Source organism: Mesoplodon densirostris, chromosome 7 (genome assembly GCF_025265405.1).
Source record: "Mesoplodon densirostris isolate mMesDen1 chromosome 7, mMesDen1 primary haplotype, whole genome shotgun sequence".
Taxonomy (NCBI): domain Eukaryota; kingdom Metazoa; phylum Chordata; class Mammalia; order Artiodactyla; family Ziphiidae; genus Mesoplodon; species Mesoplodon densirostris.
In genome coordinates, this window is record NC_082667.1 from 71,780,547 (window position 1) to 71,800,224 (window position 19,678).

At 32.4% G+C, this 19,678-nt stretch overlaps 1 protein-coding gene across 4 annotated transcripts in view; it reads right to left on the reverse strand.

Moving 5' to 3' along the window:
* SOX6 (SRY-box transcription factor 6) overlaps positions 1–19,678 on the reverse strand; it is a 636,653-nt gene that overhangs the window by 265,744 nt on the left and 351,231 nt on the right. For all 4 annotated transcript variants that reach the window (XM_060103234.1, XM_060103233.1, XM_060103231.1 and 1 more), the window contains exon 6: positions 5,602–5,691. In XM_060103234.1, coding sequence (XP_059959217.1) covers positions 5,602–5,691 — 90 coding nt within the window. The remainder of the gene's footprint in view (positions 1–5,601; positions 5,692–19,678) is intronic.

Below are 19,678 nucleotides of genomic sequence, written 5' to 3' on the forward strand. Positions count from 1 at the left end.
AATTAGGAGGTATCAGAAAACAGACAAAAGAAAAAGTATAAGAAAAACAAAGAAGAGAGAGATAACAAAGGTAAAAGCAAGATTAAGTAGTTGGCATGCTGAAAAACAGCAGAACTGACAAGTAAACCTAAAAGCTGGATCCTTACTGGGGAGTAAGGGGGGAATGATAAATAGAAAAACCACTAGCAAAATTTGAGGAACAAAAGGGAGAGAACACAAATATGCAAAATTTAAATAGAATATATAACAGCAAATAAATGGAAAACTTAAAATAAGCAATATTGTATTTTAAAACAATACTAATGTTTTTGAAAATCTCAGTGAAATATACAATTTTCTAGGAAATTTTTTCCTGGCAAAACTGACTTAACGAGAAAAAGAAACTTAAAAAAAATTATCTCCATAGAAAACTCTAAGCCTAGATGATTTATGAATATATTCTTTCAGAATTTTAAGAAATAAGTGATTCCCACTTATTTTTTTCACCTGATGAACTCAAATGTTTATTTTTATTGATTATACTAAGATGAAATCGTTGTCCTCTTTTTTAATTTAAGTATAGTTGATTTACATTGTTTGATTAATTTCTGATATACAGCAAAGTGATTCAGTTATCTGGCAACAAATATCTGTCAATAATTACCTTAAATGTCAATGGACCAAATGCTCCAATCAAAAGACACAGAGTGGCAGATCGGATAAAAAAAAAAAAAAACCAAGAGCCTACAATATGTTGCCTTCAAGAGACCCAATTCAGGCAAAGGACACAAAAAGAATATAAAAAAAGATTCCCACTTATTAATAAGATGTTGTCTATTCAATAGTTTTACATAGCCTTCCTCCACAAAAAAGGAGGAAAAGCTTTCCAATTCCACGAACTCTGGCACTAAAATTTAACAAAGATAGTACAAATAAAGAAAAACACAAACTAATCTCATTTACAAATACAGATGCAAAAATAGCTGTAATGTAAGCAAATAAAATTATGCAGTACATTAAAACAAGACTACACCATGACTAATTAGGGTTTATTTCATCAGTAAATTTGAAAAACAAAAACCAATAAGATATACCATAAACTAAAATGCAGTTTCTCATAGAAACTCCTAATAAAGTGGACTAGCATGATTTTTAATGATAAAAATCATTAAATCAACAGTCAATATAATACTTAAGGTGAAATATTAAAAACAATTCCATAAATTAAAAACTAAATAAAATACCTGCTATCACCTGTATTATTTAATATTTTTCTTGATATTCTAGGCAGTGTATTAAAGAAGGGGTGAAAAAAAAGGAACAAATAACTGCTAAAAAAGAGGAAAAAACATATCAGCTGAAATATGACTAGAGCTAATAAGTCTGACAAAAAGGGAAGTTATAAAATGAATCAGCAAAATTTACTAACACCCCCAAATATAATAACAAAAATAGAGTAGTATGAAAAATATCTCATTCATAAGAGCAAGTAAAAATATTAAATATTATAAAGGAAACATCAAAGGAAATGTGCAGAATCTGTATATAAAAAACAAAACATTGTTGAGGGACATAAAAGAATTGAGTAAGTTATTTGGAATGGAAAGATTCAATGCTAAAAAGATTTGTTATCCCATAGTTTTATAATCTTTTTTTAAAAATCATTTTGCAATTTTAATTAACAACATATAAATCTAAGATAAACTTTAGAGAAGTATACAAACACCTTAAAGAATAATTATGAATGAGGTCTTGCAATACTTTTCAAAGATTCTATAAAGCTACAGTGATTAATATAGCCTAGCACTGTAAAAGTTTAGGTAGAAAGATAAATGGAATAGAGCCAAAAACTGAGAAATGGCTCCAAATATGTAATCAGTATGTAATAAAAGATGTTATTTCAAGTCAGATGGGATAAGATGGGTTACTTAATAAATGATACAGAGATATCTGGTTAACTTGAGAAAAAAATTAAGTTATATCTCTGGTGAAAATTATACTCAAAATATATTCAAGATGAATCAAAGACTTAAGTGTATAAAAATATAGTCAAAGAACTGGAAGAAAATATAGTAGAATATTATATAATTTTAGACTGGAAGAAGCCTTTCTAAACAAACCCCAAACAGAAAAAAAAAAAAAAAAAGAGCATTAAAAAAGGGAGGCAAAGATTTAACAACAAAACCATAAAGTAAAGAAAATGACAAAATATACATATATGACAAATAAAGGCTAATACCATTAAAATATAAATTAAGAGCCTTAAAAACCATAAAAACTAGACAAATCCTTTAAAGGAAAAATGGGCAAACAACATAAACAGACAATTCACAAAGGAAGAGACATTTAATACAAATAAATGCATGTAAAACTCTTCATTCTCAATAAAACTCAAAAGAATTCAAATTAAATCAGCAATAATATGTTATATTCCCTTATCAAACTGGCAAGAAATTTTTTAAAAAATAATACTTGCTACTGAGGGCAAGGGAATACTTTCAGATACTGCTGGTGAGAGCACAGAACACTATATCTGAAGGGCAATGTGAATCAAAAGCCTTTTTTAAAAAGAACACCTTCTTTGACCCAGTAATTTCACTTTTTAGAAATATATCGTAAGAAAATAACCACTAATTGACACGGAAAAGTATTAAAAAGTTACCCATGTTCAAGGTTTTCTTTATAATGACAAACAATAAAAACAACTTAAATATTGAATAAAAGACTCAGTTAAATTATAAGAACCTCATTTTATGCAATATTTTCTGCAAATAAGAATAATAGTTTAGAAGATGACCTAATCAGGGAAATTCACAATATATCATTAAGTGGAAAAAATAGATTACAAATGAATAGTAAAAGGATGATTCCAATTTTAAGGGAAAAAAATTTTTATGCATAAATTAAAATGGAAAGGATATATACTATAATACAGGTAGAATGAAAGGGCAATTATATTTTCCTTTGGGTGTGTTTATATACTTTTTACAATAAATGTATATGAATTTTGTAATGAGGGAAAAATAATGAGATATATAAATACACATGCTTGAGATATACTGAACCCTGATAACTCACTGTAGTATGTTTTTCTTTTCTTTTCTTTTAATTTATTTTTTGGCCGCACTGCACGGCATGCAGCGTCTTAGTCCCCTGACCAGGGATTGTACCGGTGCCCCCTGCAGTGGAAATGAGGAGCCCTAACCACTGGACCACCAGGGAATTCCCCTAGTATGTTTTTCTTGGAGATAGTATTTAGATCACCCTAAAATTTCAGAATAATTATAACTAATTTTGGTGGCTAATAACTGATCTGATCTCACCTACAATAAAAATGTATGTTGAGTTTCAGCAGTGGCTGAATCAAACTATTTGAACACTACTTTAACTAATTTTTTTTCAATTTTTTATATTATTGGTATACTTTTTGTATAATGTTTATGGTGACAAAATATTAAGATATAAAAAGAGACATTTATGTAGAGTAAATCAAAATGAAAAATTTAGTAAGAATCTTATCTTCTATGCCCATAAAACTGAGGGTAGCACACAAATGAAAGTTTACACTTCACATACAGAATCCAGAAAAGAAAAAGTTAAAGAATTTGAAAAGCCTAATTCTGCATGTTTCACTTTTGAGATTTATATATTTTGATTATATAAAACTAGTACAGTTTTTGCATTTTTAGAATCAAAAATAAAGATAGAAAGTGGGAGGGGGAAAGATAACCCAAAGCATAAAAACTCGATGCTGAATCATAACATAATAAAATGTTAGCTTCCACATTACTGAGAGAAAGCAAGACCCCCATCATTCACGCTGGTAAAAGCTTGCCTTTGCATAAACCATTTCTGTTCTCACTGTCATAAAACCAATGACTTTGGAAAGGGAAGAAAACACAGAATGACGTGCAAAGTAGCACACACCATGTTATTGCAGCTGGATAAAGAATATGTCACTAATGACTTTCTTTCTACCCGTCAGTTTTAAGTTGAGTTTCTTTTTTTTTTCCAAAATAGCAAATGGCCTTTATGAGTACAAAACAGAAGCAGTGAAATTCAAAATAATATCCAATTTCCACTTGATTTTGATACTGCATTAGTTAATAGAATGAGTTATTAATTATTTCTTGGAAAAGATATGACTCCCTTTTCTCTTCATTTGAGTTGAACATAACATGCCTGAACACTAAGCAGTTTTCTGTAATAAATTCAAAATAAAATTTTCATCAGAGAGTTATCGTGAAATGTTCATCTTAAATGAGGAATTATCCATGGGAATATTCACCTGAAGTCATTTGATAAATTCAGAAAACTAATGTAATTAAGTTCCCAAATTGTCAGGTCAGGTCAGAGTGATGACTGTCTGTAAGGGACAACTGAAAAAATTAATTAATGACAATGGATTCTATTGATGGATGGATTCTATTCAATGGATTCTATGATACCAAAAGCTAGTGATACAGCACTTCATCTCCACAAAGGAATCAACAAGAGAGAACTGGGCAAAAAGTATAGCTTATTAACTGATAGGGCAGCTTAATTCTGTAATGGATTGGGACTGCCCACTTCTTAACATGTTTCAAAATAATAACGTCAATCACTTATCTTTAAAAATAAAGATGCTCATTCTCATCCGGGCTGGAGATCATGAAATGTTAAGTCCGGTGAAATCTGATTGAGATTAATCAACCTACAATCCTATGGGCGGTTAATAACAACCACAACTTTCCCTCATGAGGACTTTCTTAAGTGCCAGGCAGTTTTAAAAGCTTTACATATACTAATTCTCTTAATGGGCCTATGAAGTAGGTTTTTTTTTTTTTTTTTTTTTTTTTTTTTGCGGTATGCGGGCCTCTCACTGTTGTGGCCTCTCCCGTTGCGGAGCACAGGCTCCGGATGCGCAGGCCCAGCGGCCATGGCTCACGGGCCCAGCCGCTCCGCGGCATATGGGATCCTCCCAGATCGGGGCACGAACCCGTATCCCCTGCATCGGCAGGCGGACTCTCAACCACTGCACCACCAGGGAGGCCCTGAAGTAGGTATTTTTATTATCCTCAGTTTAGATGCAAGGAATTCAAAACATAGAAAGCTTCAGTGACTTGCCCCAGATCACTCATCTAGTAAGTGACAGAGCCAGGATTTGAACAGGTAAACAGGCCTCAGAATCCAGCCATAAACCATAAACAGCACATTCTATAAACTCCTTTTTTACAGTTACTACAGCTGACCCTTTTTGATCAGAAGAAATTCAAATCAGTGATTTGGATTCATCAATTAAGCTATTATTATGATTTCAAAAGGAAGGATTTAAATTATCTTTAACTTAATTTGTTCATCTTTGACATAACCTTTTTTCTTTTTCATACTTTTTGCTCAGTAAACTAATGAAGCAGTTTATCCTATAAGTTATATGTTTATAGACTAAAAAAAGGGCAAAACTTTCATTCTATAAACATTACAAAAGAATAAAATTCAGGAACACACTATACATTTACCCTCTCAAATATAAACAAATATTAGAGGTAAGAATTTAATGTTAGGGCACAGAAGATAAGCAAATGTGTTGTGGAACAAAATAATATTTCTACATTGATACTTTTGATATTTTGTATATTGTACCTTTAATTTCTCCAAGAAGTTCACTGGTATTTAATCTTTCCATTTTTTCCTTCCAATCTTTTGAAAGTAGTTTTTCCATGCAGGAGGAATCTATTAAAATAAAAAAGTAAGTATTAAAACTATTACACATGTATTTGATAAGTATTAAAATATTACAAATACAGAAGGCTGTGGAGTTTATGGAGAAATTCTGTTATTCAAAAATGATTAAAGCTATTTTTTGTTGTTGCTGTTTTAACCCTAGGATACAGACAATTATATTCTGTTATCTACTATAAAATACCATAACTAAATTTTTTTTGCTGGAAGATTATTTAAACTATTCCCACGAAAAAATAAAGATAACACTCAATAATCTTATCTTGGTATTATAACTATAGTTAATTAATATTCAGCCAGCATTTATCACTTCTTAGACCAATTGGACAGAACAAGGGGCTTTTTCGTACAAGCTTAAGTTTAGATATTATTCCTTTCAAACCAGGTGATGTTTTTTAAGTCCAAGCAAAATTCATGTGCTATTCAAGGAAGAATGATAAATCTTCAAAGGATAAGAGACCAATCGACCTGTAACTACTTAGTCCTTAAAAAAGAAATAAACATATGGCAACTTTTGTAAAATACCCATTTAGAGTAAAATGCAAAGAAAATAAAGTCATGATGTCCTCTGTCCCCCAGTAATGAAAACAGTTAAAATTTTTCTGTTATATAAAAAGAGATGCATGATCTTTTCACGAAAATCCTTATTTAAACACTGCTTGACCTATTGCATTTCTAAATAGCATTTCTAAATAGCATACTAGATTACACTTGTTTCTATTAAGATTCATAAAGTTTACAGAAGTTTAAATTTTAGAATGTTCTAATAATTAGCAAATTTTTATCAATGAGTTATTTTTTTCTCTCTGTTCAGATGGATTTGCAACTGGAGCTACTGCTTACAACTATTTACGTGTATATTTTAAGCCTCAAATCTTAACAAACAGGCCATGTTTCCAAAAGGGAAAGCAGATTTAAATACTCAATCCTCAGTGCAAAGAATACTCCCATTAAACTTTAACATTCCAAGTGTCAAAATTCTGATAACTCCTTTTTAAAATTATATTTAAAATAATTACTTCAATTCCAAATGCCTTTTCTCTCCCATATCAGTACCTATCTCTCTAGCATTTTCCCTTTCATTTTTTCTCCAACTTCTAAATCTTCCTTGAATTTTTCAGAATGACAGTAAGGTCAAGATGGATCTGAAGGGTTTTAGAAACTAGATAAGCTTTAAAAAGAAGACAGTGAGCCCCGGGTAAGAGATGAGAGGACCACTGCATGGTTAGAAAGTATTGATGAAAACAATTAACGTTTGTTCGTGACATGATCAATCAATCAAGGAATGGACAGAATCCAGATCAGTATGTTGGGAAATGGCTGATGAAGAACAACCATACTAGCTCTCTATCACAGAAGCTAAAGTTCTTTCTAAATAGAAGTCAGCTTGATTCTATTAAGTGAAAGCTCCCTGCTCCTTCCCTTACTTCGTCCCTTCTTTCCTTTCCTCCTTCTTTCCTTCCAATCTTTCCTATTAATTATTTTCTTAGGCTTCAACAAGTGACCTACCACTGTGATTAAAAACTGGATTCTGAGTGACCTGCCAATAGGGCCTATATGCATATGCGTATGTTCAGTTTGTATTTAATTTTCAAAATGTTCTCTTGTTACTTTTATTTTAAATTCAGAAACAAGGTGTATACTTCGTTCCAAACATATTTTGTTTTTATGCTGAAGTCATAGAAAAGATAATACTAGGTTTGAGAGTTAAGAAGCAAAATCTTCAAAGCAATGCCTATCAGAGATTACTTTTTCTCAAATCAGGTTTAAATTTCTGGACATAACATTAGACCATGTAAAAGAATAATCAACAAAATGTCTTCAACTTCCTATCTTACTCAGTTTTGTTACTTTTTTTTAACCTTTTCATACATGTTATTTAACATTGTACTAAACTGATAATCACTGATATGAACACTAAAGCATAACTTGTTTGGTTAAAATTTGAGTTGAGTGCACATATTATAATGGTCAAGACAAAATCCCAATTGACTAGTAATGATCCAAAATTCACAGCAAGTTCATAAACTAGGATTAGATACACACTAAATGTAAAACAGGCTAAAATATGTCTCTCATTTCTATTAATAGACCTGAAATCTTTCAGAGCTCCAGAAAAAGAATGCTGAAACTTCATGGGAGAAAAACAGAACTATATGGACAACAAGAATATACACTTCAAACATTTATCAAATAAGTTTGAAGACACAGCTTTACATAAAAGCTAATCATTAATAAAATGGTTAATAAATTCAAAACATTTCACATTCCTATTAGCAAATTAATTCTCACCATAATGCTGAGTTAATCTAGCTATATGAGTTCCAATTTCAGTAGAAGACACTGAGGGGAAAAACATAAAGCAGGCTTTGCAAGTCTATATTTATAGCCCATGAAAATAGTTAGTAACAATCACTGATTGCCTTTTTCTACAGGACAATAAAAGTCACTACATACAACTTTATCAGCATTTAATCTCAATTCTGGGAGATTCCAGGAATATTCAAAACTGTGAGAAGGTCTCTTGAAAAACTGAGCTTTTTCACCTAATTATCTGTCTGCCAGACCTCTAAGGGCATACATACCACAATTAGTACTAAGCACATCCCACACTGTAATGTAAAACAAGTAAGGTGAGGGAAAAAGACCAGAAGATGCAGTACCAGAAGATGTACTAAATGCTACATATGCAGAGGATACTACTGCCTCTACCAAGACGTTTCTGACTTGAAATGAGGAAATATATGCTAGATAAAGTTAAAAATAAAATTTATACTTTCAAATTTCCCACTCAAAACAATATCCAGGTAAGGGTAAAAATTAACGGTATTCATCCTCCTGTGCCACATACGTCAACTACATTAACAGGACACTAGCTTTACAGAGGCAATTCATCATATCAGACTTTGCCCCTTTCTGATCATGCACAAATGCAAAAATCAAAGAGGTCAAGATAAGTAAAGAAGTCCAGTTTGCCTTATGTCCACGCAAAGAGTAAGCCCATGTTTCAATTCAGTACTTATGTGGGATTCCAAATGGAAAAAAAAAAGAACTAAACATCACCCGGATATTCTTGGATAACTCTACATAGATAAATATGTTTTACATGATTGACTTGAAACATCTAATATAGTTATGGTAGTGCCACAGCCCTCAAAACAATGAAAAAATATACAGTGTATTTTATTATCTGAGTTTGACTACTCAAATTTTAGTATTTTGACTGAGTTGTTTTCAGCTAAACAGGAGAGAAACTACATACCTTTTGGAAATTATAGTATCACAATATTATAGTATGTGTCACAGTAATATGTACATATTAAAAATGAATGTAAGCCATAACACTTCAGTATAAAAGTGGAAAATGCCAAAATTAATTCCTTACTTTGAAAGAATTAGTGTCCATAAACCAATATATATTCAATGAAATATGAGTTTATTATATTTATCTTGTCTGATTTTTATAAATAGTGTGAAAAAACAGGACTGTCAAAAATCGAGTTGCACTTCAATTTTTGCTTATTTTTAATCAAGGATGTAAAGGGTTCTGATATGTTATAAATTAATTTCTCAGTTGCATAGTTTTTGTTTTTCCTTTTCCTTTGCAAATTTAAGTTTTTCTATTTCAATAACCTTTTTCTAAGGAAAAAAGGAAAGATATCATAATGGATTGCAAAGCAATGTTTCTGCTTCCTAAATACCTAGGTTTCAGGCCAGGTAAGTCAGGAATGCTTTATCGTGCTAATAATTAATTTTACAGTACAAGGGAAATTTGAAGTGAGAGTATGTGAGATATTTATTTCCTAATCTATATGACGATATTTTAGGAACAATTTAAAATTATTCCTAGTTAAACAAAGCTGCAGCAGTGTTAACTACTATTCTGAGCAAAATAAAGGGTCAAAGAGAGCAAATAAAGAAATCATCATTAAAATTAAATCATGGGGGAATGGGAAAGGATAATGGGAAAAATTTTTTATCGTACTTTAAAACAATTTACCTGTGAGTAAACACTTGTCATTATTCACTTTACCTCAAAGTGATAAAGTTAGAAATGCTGAAACATTAGAAACATGGCATAGAAAATAACTTTATAATACCTCAGTGAGAAACAACAATGACTGCTCCCCCTGTATACACATCCTACTGCTTTATTAACTCTTTTAAGAAAATATTAAAACAATCCCTTTTATTTTTACCACAGGAATCATAAATTTCAAAAGCAATAAATTTTTTATGTATCCAAACAATGATAACTTATTAAAAGTATCCTTGACCTTGGTTTACAACTAATTCTGACAATATATATTTATATCCCTGCTGATCATCAATCTCACATTTTTCATTAGGAAACAGAGATGCACATGCCAGTTACTGTACATTTTTCCACAGTGACGAGTGCTCCACAATACAGTGGGATAAAATTGGAGCTTGGAGAGCTTGAAGAGCACTCTTAAATTTTAATTAAAACCCTCCAAGCTCACTAAAAATAATTAGACACAAAAATGTGCCAGTTTTATTTTGAAGTCACTATAACGTACAAAGCACACTCCCTGACGACTGCTCATGCTCTCATTCTCTCTCTCTCTCCCTCTCTCCAATGAAACAACTGATTTTCCAAATACGAACAAGGCGGTATAAATAGAGGCTGTTTTCAATCCTGCTCTTCATGCTGGGAAGCTGACAGAAAAGACAGTAGAGTGGGTTTTTCAGACCGCACCAAATGAACCTAGAATAACTTGCCTAACCAAGAGTTCGAATCACTGACAAACTCTAGATAAAATTCAGTCTTCAAGGAACACCACGGGTTATATCACTGATCTTTTTTGATCCAAAAGCCAAACCTTTAACCTCTTAAATGTTTTTGCTTTCTTAAAATATCTCATACAATGCTATATTCCATCCTATTTTTAGCCAAGCAGCAAGAGAAAGCATGCCTTTCCCATACAGCAGGGCAATGATATAAACATCAACACAGATGCTCTGCCAGGAAGAGCTGGACTTCTCAAGCACTTGATCATTAAGGAATGCACCAACTGTTTTGGATAATCTCGTGCCAGCTCCCCTTTTGCTCCACACTCCCCTCTGGGAGTGGCCAAACTTGTCCTGGTCTTAATTTTTCATTTTACTCCTCCATAGCCTCCCCCCATCCCCAAAAAGATGAGAAATGGCATTTATGCCTAGCAATGAAAAAGCAGGCTCACTTCCCCAAACAGACCAAAACTTTCAAACAATTAACCCTCCCCTCTTCTTTCAGATAAATTACTAAGTATAAAATGCAATCTGTTTCCTTTGTTTATTCAATATGAACAATTTGTAAATGACTCAAGGATAAAATTCAGAAAATGTTGTGCTAAATTAGAACCATTATAAACATGCTAATGACTCAATGCTTCAGTAAAACACGCATGATCGGTGTGAAGAAATAAATTTAGTTCCTGTGAAATTCTGTTGTGCTGCTTTAAAACGATTTGGTCATTAAATCAGATATATTCCTTCCAGGAAAAATGTTAATTCCACAACCACTTTACTAGATAATATACTGTGAGTGTCTCTGTGTGTGTGTGTCAATGGGAGCTATTGAAAATGTCATTAGAACTGTTAGATGCAAGATTTTGACATGTTCATGAGGGAGAGAAAACCCCACATTTGAAAGCTGCAGGAAATACACATATAGACATCATCACACAGGGTGCAATATTCTCTCTTTGCACTGTTTGATCTACCAAAGTCTGATAATTTTTTATAGGGACCCCTTAAAATTGGCACTTAACATATATTCATGGAAGTCACATTGTTCTATATGTGCAGGTAAGAGGTATCTCTTTTATCTGCTTTCCAAAGCTGCTTAGCACCTAAAACAATATCAGAAGGATCATTCAAAACCAAATTCCTCTCCCATATCTATCAAAATACAACTGCTACCAATGCCAATATAGAAAAAGAGGGAAATATCCATCAGGTAAATCAGAGGCTCACAGCCTCTTGCTGTAGCTGAGACTTCAATGATCACTAAGACCAAAACCCCATTTCAGAAATGAGGAAGCAGAGTCAAGATAAGGAAGTCACTTGCCTTGCTCAAGGCCAAACAGTTGGTGACAGAGCCCTGACTCGAGTTCAGTGCTGGTTTTACTGAAATGACTATTTAAATTTCACATCAGTTTTAGTCTCTACAATGCAGCATTCAATAATAGAAAATGAATAATTACATCTATTATTAATTGCTTCAGATATGAAGTGAAGCACTCTAGTTCTTCACTGGAGAAGGGTGCTAAAAATTCGAGGTATTGCAGTGAAAGTAAATAGCGTTCAACAGCCAATTCTCCCATACATACTCCATTACTCTAGTCTTCTTGTTCCTCCATATTTCATTTTCTATAATGCCTTATCTTTTTTAAACTAAGAGCTTTCTTTTCCTAAAGTCATCCACTGAGGAATAGCTAAGATGCTGCTTAAAAATACTCTTGAACTCAAAAAGTAATTCCTTCCAAATTATATTTTATTTCATGTACAAGAAGTAAGTGTGCAGCCTGACACTATTTTCTGCTGCTCCTTTGCCAAAGGCTAAGGTATTCAAACCATATGACATGGAACACTGCTCTTTGGGTTCTACAAATGTTTGACTTCATTTTTACTCTTTCAAATACATATCTAACTGCTTTTTAAAAACTTTATAGAACTGTGGAAACAATAATTTTTGTGTGCCCACTGTGTCCTATACTCCTTCTTTTGATTTCTTTGGGGAAATACTGCTGAATGCCACTATTGTCCTGATGGAGTTGTCAATCACAGGGCTTTGCCGTCTGCTTCCTACTGCTCCTCCCAGCCACACAGAGAAATTTGACCCAGTCAGAATTCTCTCCTGGAACTATCTGGAAAGGCTCTCTTATGTTCAAATTGAAAGCTATAAGCATGTGGGCCTGGGATCAATCGTCATGGCCATTCTCCCAGGCACATGGAGAGAGTCTGTATGCAATAAGAATGAATGAAGCCAAAAATACTAAGAAAAGTAGAGAGGAGCAGATAGGAAAAGATAGAAGGGACAAAACAATCTTTACATCATGTTAGCATACTTACATCCCCAAAGAGCTAAAGCCAAATTCTTCTCCTGGGATTCTTGATAATGTAAGCCAATATATTCCTGTTTTTGCTTACACTATTTGAGTTGGGTTTCTGCCAGTTGTAACTTACCAAAAAAACCTAAACAACAAGAAAACTGTAACAAAAACTGTCATACACATTCAAGTGTGTTATGTTCCAAAGTTTAACACACTGAAAATCACCAATGCATTAACTTGTACTACCAGAGTAAAAGACTTATTATGCAAACCTTGAAATAAGCCTCTTGCTATATTGAAAGATATGAAACAATGTTAAGGTAAAATACTATAGGACTGATATTTACAATGATTTAGCTATCTGAATTAGGATTTTCTGAACATGATGCAACCAAAAGAAAATACAGCAGAAATAAGTTAGAAGCTTAAGGTCATTAAAAACAATAATAACAACTCCCATCTAAGATCAACAAGCCCCGATTTCAGTTTCGTGTTCTTCAAAACAGCTTCATTGTTCTGGTCAGTTGACTTTATATTTAAAATTATAAAATAAAATTTAAAAATAAGTTGTGGGCTTCCCTGGTGGCGCAGTGGTTGAGAGTCAGCCTGCCGATGCAGGGCACCAGGTTTGTGCCCCGGTCCGGGAAGGTCCCACATGCCGCGGAGTGGCTGGTCCCGTGAGCCGTGGCCGCTGAGCCTGAGCGTCCAGAGCCTGTGCTCCGCAACGGAAGAGGCCACAACACTGAGAGGCCCGCGTACCGCAAAAAAAAAAAAAAAAAAAAAAAAAAAAGTTTTTACTGATAAAATATCCTTTCTTATATGTTTTATTTATGTATTGGCAATCCATAAGATATCAATTTAAGCTAAGGTTATACTCAAGTTGGTTTTAAGGGTCCTCCATAATCTGGCCCTAGTGATTCATTTCCTATTATTTTTGCTACCTGAAACTCTTCATTCTGTTCAAATGAATTCACCAAACATACCTACCTCTTCTGTACATGTCTTGTGTTTTTTCACTTCCACACCTTTGATCATGACATCCTCCTGATACTAATGTCTCCCCACTTCTTAATGCTTATGAAAAACCTTCCTATTCTGTGCTGCCTGCATTAAATACCACCTCCTCAATTATGCCTTGATTTACCACTTGAAGCATAAATTCTCATCCTCTGAAAAGCAAAGTAGGACTTGCTGATTACATATTATCTCTCAGGCACTGTATTTTTTACATTTTTTTCATGTATCAACTCATTAACTCAATTTCATAACTCTTTCTTCTACGTCTACCACTGCTATTATTTGTCAATTTTACCACCATATGACTAGATATATGGTCAAGTTCATACTATATTACCTAACTAAATATTAAGTTCCTTGATGGTCAGGGAATGTTTCCATTCCTTTGTGTTCTTCCATATTACTTAAGCTCTGCACATAGTAAGTACTAAAACAAATTCTTTAATATACTAAAGAAGATCACTTTGTGTGTGTTAAGGAGTGACAGAACTACTTTTTTATTAACTATATTGATAAATAATTTAATATATATCATATAATAAATGCACCCATCTTAAATGTGTATGTTATCAATTTTGTCAAATTACACATTCATGTAGCTGCCACCACAAAGAAAATATAGAACATTTCCAAAAAGTTATTGTATGCTCCCTTTCAGTCATTTATCCATAATCCTAACCCAGGCAACCACCGATCTGACTTCTATTGCTATAGAATAATTTTGCCTACTCTTGAATCTTATAAAAATGAAAGTATACAGTATGTACTTTTTGGATATGAATCCTTCCAAATAGCATAAAATTTTCGAGATTCAATCATGTTGCAGCATGTATTAGTACTTTGGTCCTTTTTGTTAATGGGTAGATTTACATTGTATAAGTACACCACACATTGTTTATCCATTCATCTATTTTTAGACACGTGGGTTTCTCCCACTTTTGGGCTATTATGAAAATCCATTCATAAGTCTTTTTATAAATATACATCTCTTTTTTCCCTTTAAAAATGGAATTTCTTCTAAACATGGGGTCGTTATAGGCCTGACTTTATAAGAAACTGCCAAAAAGTTTTCCAAAGGGGCTGCATCATTTTACACTTCCACCAACAATGCATAAGAGGGTCTAGTTGCTTTATACCCTCATTAACACTTCTTAGCATTACTACTTTAATTTTAGTCATTCTAGTGAGTGTATAGTGGTATCTCAGTGTGGTTTTAACTTACATTTCCTCAATGACTGAAGAATAAAATATACTTTCATGTGCTTATTGACCGTGTGTATATCTACTTTTGTGAAGTGTTCAAATATTTTACCCATTTTTATGTTTAATCATTTGTCTTTTTTTAGTGAGTTTTAAGTTATTTATATTTATATAAGCTTTATAAATTACATATTTATACAATTATATATTTATATAATATATATAATTTATTATATATTACATATACATAAGTTATTTATGAATATAAACAGATACATATCTTTTATATATTTATATGCATTGTGAATATTTTTACCTAGTCTGCAGTATGCCTCTTTATTTTCACAATGTATCTTTTGAGGATCCATTGTCTCTTAATCTGATATTACCCAATTATCAAGGTTTTTTCTTTATGATTAGTGTTTTTATCTAAGAAATCTTTACCTACACCAAGATCACAAAGTATTCTATATTTTCTTCTAGAAGCTTTATATTTTAGTTTATATTTAGATCTGTGATCCATTCTGTTATTTCATGTGCATAGGTCTATTTCTGGATCCTCTGTTCTGTTTTACTGATCAATTCATTATCCTTATACCAATACCAAACTGTTTTGATTACTGAGCTTTATAGTAAGTCTTGCAATCACATAGAATTAGTCCTCCATGTTTGTTCTTCTATTAAAATTTGTTTTGGCTATCCTTGGTCCTTTGCATTTCCATTTGAATTTTAGAATCAGCTTGCCCGCCTCCCCCCAAAAAAACACCTTGGATTTTGTTGGATTTGCCTTGAATCTACGGGTCACTTTCATCCTTTATTACTTTTAATATAAATATTGAAAGCTATGAATTTCCCTCAAAGTACTGTTTTAATTTCATCCCACATATTTTGTTAGGTTATGTTTTCATTGTCATTCAGTTTAATATATTTTACAATTTTCCTTGTTCTTTTTCTTTGTTATATGGTTTAGTTATATGTATGTGGTTTAGTTGCCAAACATTTGGGATTTTTAAAATTTTCCTTTTGTTATCTATTTGTAATTTATTTCCATTGAGAACAAGGAATATACTTTACATAATTTCAGTCCTTTTATGTTTATTGAGACTTGTTTTATGGCCTAGCATATGCTTTATCTAGTGAGATTTGTATACACACTTGAAAAGAATAACTATTCTACAATTTTGAGTGTAGTACTCTATCAGTATCAGTTAGGTCAAACTGATGTGGATAATGTTGTTCAGGTCTTCTATATTCTTATGGATTTTCTGTCTTTTTTTTTTCAGATTCTGAAAGAGGAGTATTGAAATCTCCAACAATAATTAGATGGGAGACTTGTCTTTTTTTTCTTTCAGTCTGTCAACTTTTGCTTCATGTATTTTGAGCCTCTGTTTTTAGATGCATATACATTTAGAAATGTTATGTCTTCTTGATGACCTAGCTCTTTAATCTTTATGAAATATCTTTTTGATCTCTGGTAATATTCCTTTTTCTGCAGTCTACTTTTATATTAACATAACCACTTCAGCTTTCTTATCATTAGTGTTTGCATGGTGTATCTTCACCCATCCTTTTACTTCAAACCTATCTACATCTTTATATTTACTGTGTTTCTTGTAGTCAGTGTATTAATTGATTCTTGTTTTTTAATCCAATTTGATGATCTCTACCTTTCAAAGTTAGTACAATTAGTCCATTTACATTTAATGTAATTATTGTTAATAGAGTTTAAGTCTACCATTTTGCTATTTTTTCTATATTTTTCATCTGTACTTTATTCCTTTTATCCTATTTCCTTGTCTTTTAATTAATTTAACTTTTTAGAGTTAATTTATCTCCTCTATTGGTTTATCAGTTATACCTCTTTGTTTCATTATCTTATTGGTTGGTCAAGAATTTATAATATGTATCTTTAACTTACAACAGTCTATCATCAAGTAATATACCATTTCAGATACAATGTAAGAAACTTAAAAATGCTCCATCTTTTGTGCTATTGTTGTCATACATACTACTTTTAGATGTTTTAAACTCCATAATACATTGTTACTGTTTTTGCTATAGAGCAAATTATAGCTAAATTATTAGAAACTATTAGAAAATGCCTTCAGATTTACTGTTTTCAGTACTCTTCATTTCTTTTTAAAAACCTAAGTTTTCATCTAGAATTATTTTCCTTTAGCCTGACAAAATTTCATTAAAATTTTCCATAGAGAAAACTTGCTGGCAGTAAATTCTCCAAACTTTGTTTGTCTGAAATGTCTGTATTTCACCTTCAGGTGAAATTCAGGTGAATATTCAGGTGAAGAATATTTTTAATAAATATAGAATTCAAGGTTATTTTTTTTCTTTTAGGACTCCAAAACATGCCATTGCAATGTCTCTGACTTGTATTTTTTCTGATGTGAAGTCAGGGATAATTTCTATCTTTGTCCCACTATAAACAGTGTATCTTTGGCCACTTTTAAGATTCTCTTTTCATTAGTTTTCACCAATTTTATTTTGGTGTCCTTTGATATACATTTTTCTTTGTGTTTATCCTGCTTGGACCTAGAGATTTATATTTTTGACAAATCTGGAATTTTTTCAGCCATTTTGTCTTTATATATATATATATATATATATATATATATACACATATATATAAATCTGGTCTATCCCCTCTAGGTACTCTAATTGCACATGATACATCATTAGTTCTTAAAAGCTATGAGGCTCTGTTGTTTTTTTTTTTTTTTTTTCCCTGCCTTTTTTCTCTCTGTGCTCCAGTCTGGATGGTTTCTATTACCCTGTCTTTAGTTTAACTAATCTTTTAATGTACGGCTAATTATTTGCATTTAAATTCTTCAAGTATTTTTTTAAATTTTCAGATATTGTATTTTTTACTTCTTGGATTTCTAAATTTTTTATTTTATTGTTTCCATTTCTCTCTTCAATATGTTCATATTTTCCTTCAATCCTTGAGTATATCTATATGGTAATTTTAAAGTCATTAACTGTTAATTCTGATATTATCTGTGTAATTTCTTAGTCTCTTTCTATTGACTGATTTTTGCTTCTTCATATGTCTAGTATTTTATTGTATATTGGACAAGTATATTATATTGCTGAGTGTTTGGAATTTGTTCTTTTTCTTTAAATAGTATGAATTTTCTTCTGGTGGGTATTCATTTACTCACAGATCATCTGATCATTTTGAGGTTTCTTTTTAAGCTTTGTTATGGTGGGGATAGAGTACCATTTACTCTGGGGCTAATTTATCCTTATTCCAAAGATACAGCTTTTCTGGGTTTCCACTGAATGCCCTGGGTGTTTAATGAAGACATTGCACTGGAGAAAGTTGAAACTTAAATGTATCCCTTTAATGTATGAACCATGATAGTTTTGCAGTTTACTAGTTTTTCTCTTCCAGGTAGTTGTTCTTTGCCAAGCTTCTTGTAGTCATACGCTATTCATGTATTGGGTTGGCCAAAAAGTTCATTCAGGGTTTCCATAAGAGCTTACGGAAAAACCCAAAAGAACTTTTCGGCCAACCCAATAGTATTAGTATTCAGCAAAAACTAAAGAGGACTCCTGACAAGACTTGTGGAGTTCTTTCTCTGTATAGCTTTCTTCACTCTCAGCATCCCCCCTGCAAATTAGAGCCACTACAGTTCCCCAAACTCTGACCCCTGATTGTTCAGGTCAGTGAGGTTGCCTTATAGTACTTGGGTTGGTTCTCCTTGCATCAGGGTCTGCTAAATGCCACCAGGTAGAAAGCCAGGATAATTAGGGCTCAGTTTGTTTTTCTTCACTCATAGATTATAGTCTCTTGCTTCCTGCTTTCTAACTTCTTAAAACAGTTGCCACATATAGCTGATCAAGATCTCGTTTATATTAGTAGATTGAGTCTACTACCACTTACACATTTATGGCAGAAGCATAACTACAATATACTTTTCAAAATAATGTTATCACAGAAAATCATTCCCTACCAGTTCCTTTTTTAAGATAGTTTAGGGGTTTTTCCATTAATTTCATATTAATATTTTGGCTTTTTATAGGGGCATGGGGCAACTAATCTTCATAAAGGATTTTGAATGTCAGGTTTTTTTTAACATCATTATTGGAGTATAATTGCTTTACAATGTTGTGTTAGTTTCTGCTGTATAACAAAGTGAATCAGCTATAGGTATACATATGCCCCCATATCCCCTCCCTCTTGCGCCTCTCTCCCACCCCCCCATCCCACCCCTCTAGGTGGTCAAAAAGCACCGAGCTGATCTCCTTGTGCTAAGCAGCTGCTTCCCACTAGCTATCTATTTTATATTTGGTAGTGTATATATGTAAATGCCACTCTCTCACATTGTCCCACCTTACCCTTCCCCCCTCACCGTGTCCTCAAGTCCATTCACTACATCTGTGTCTTTATCCCTGTCCTGCCCCCAGGTTCATCAAAAACATTTATTTTTTAGGTTCCATATATATGTGTTAGCATACAGTATTTGTTCTACTCTTTCTGACTTACTTCACTCTGTATGACACATTCTAGGTCCATCCACCTCACTACAAATAACTCAATTTTGTTTCTTTCTATGGCTGAGTAATATTCCATTGTATATACGTGCCACATCTTCTTTATCCATTCATCTGTCGATGGACATTTGGGTTGCTTCCATGTCCTGGCTATTGTAAATAGTGCTGAAATGGACATTGGGGTGCATATC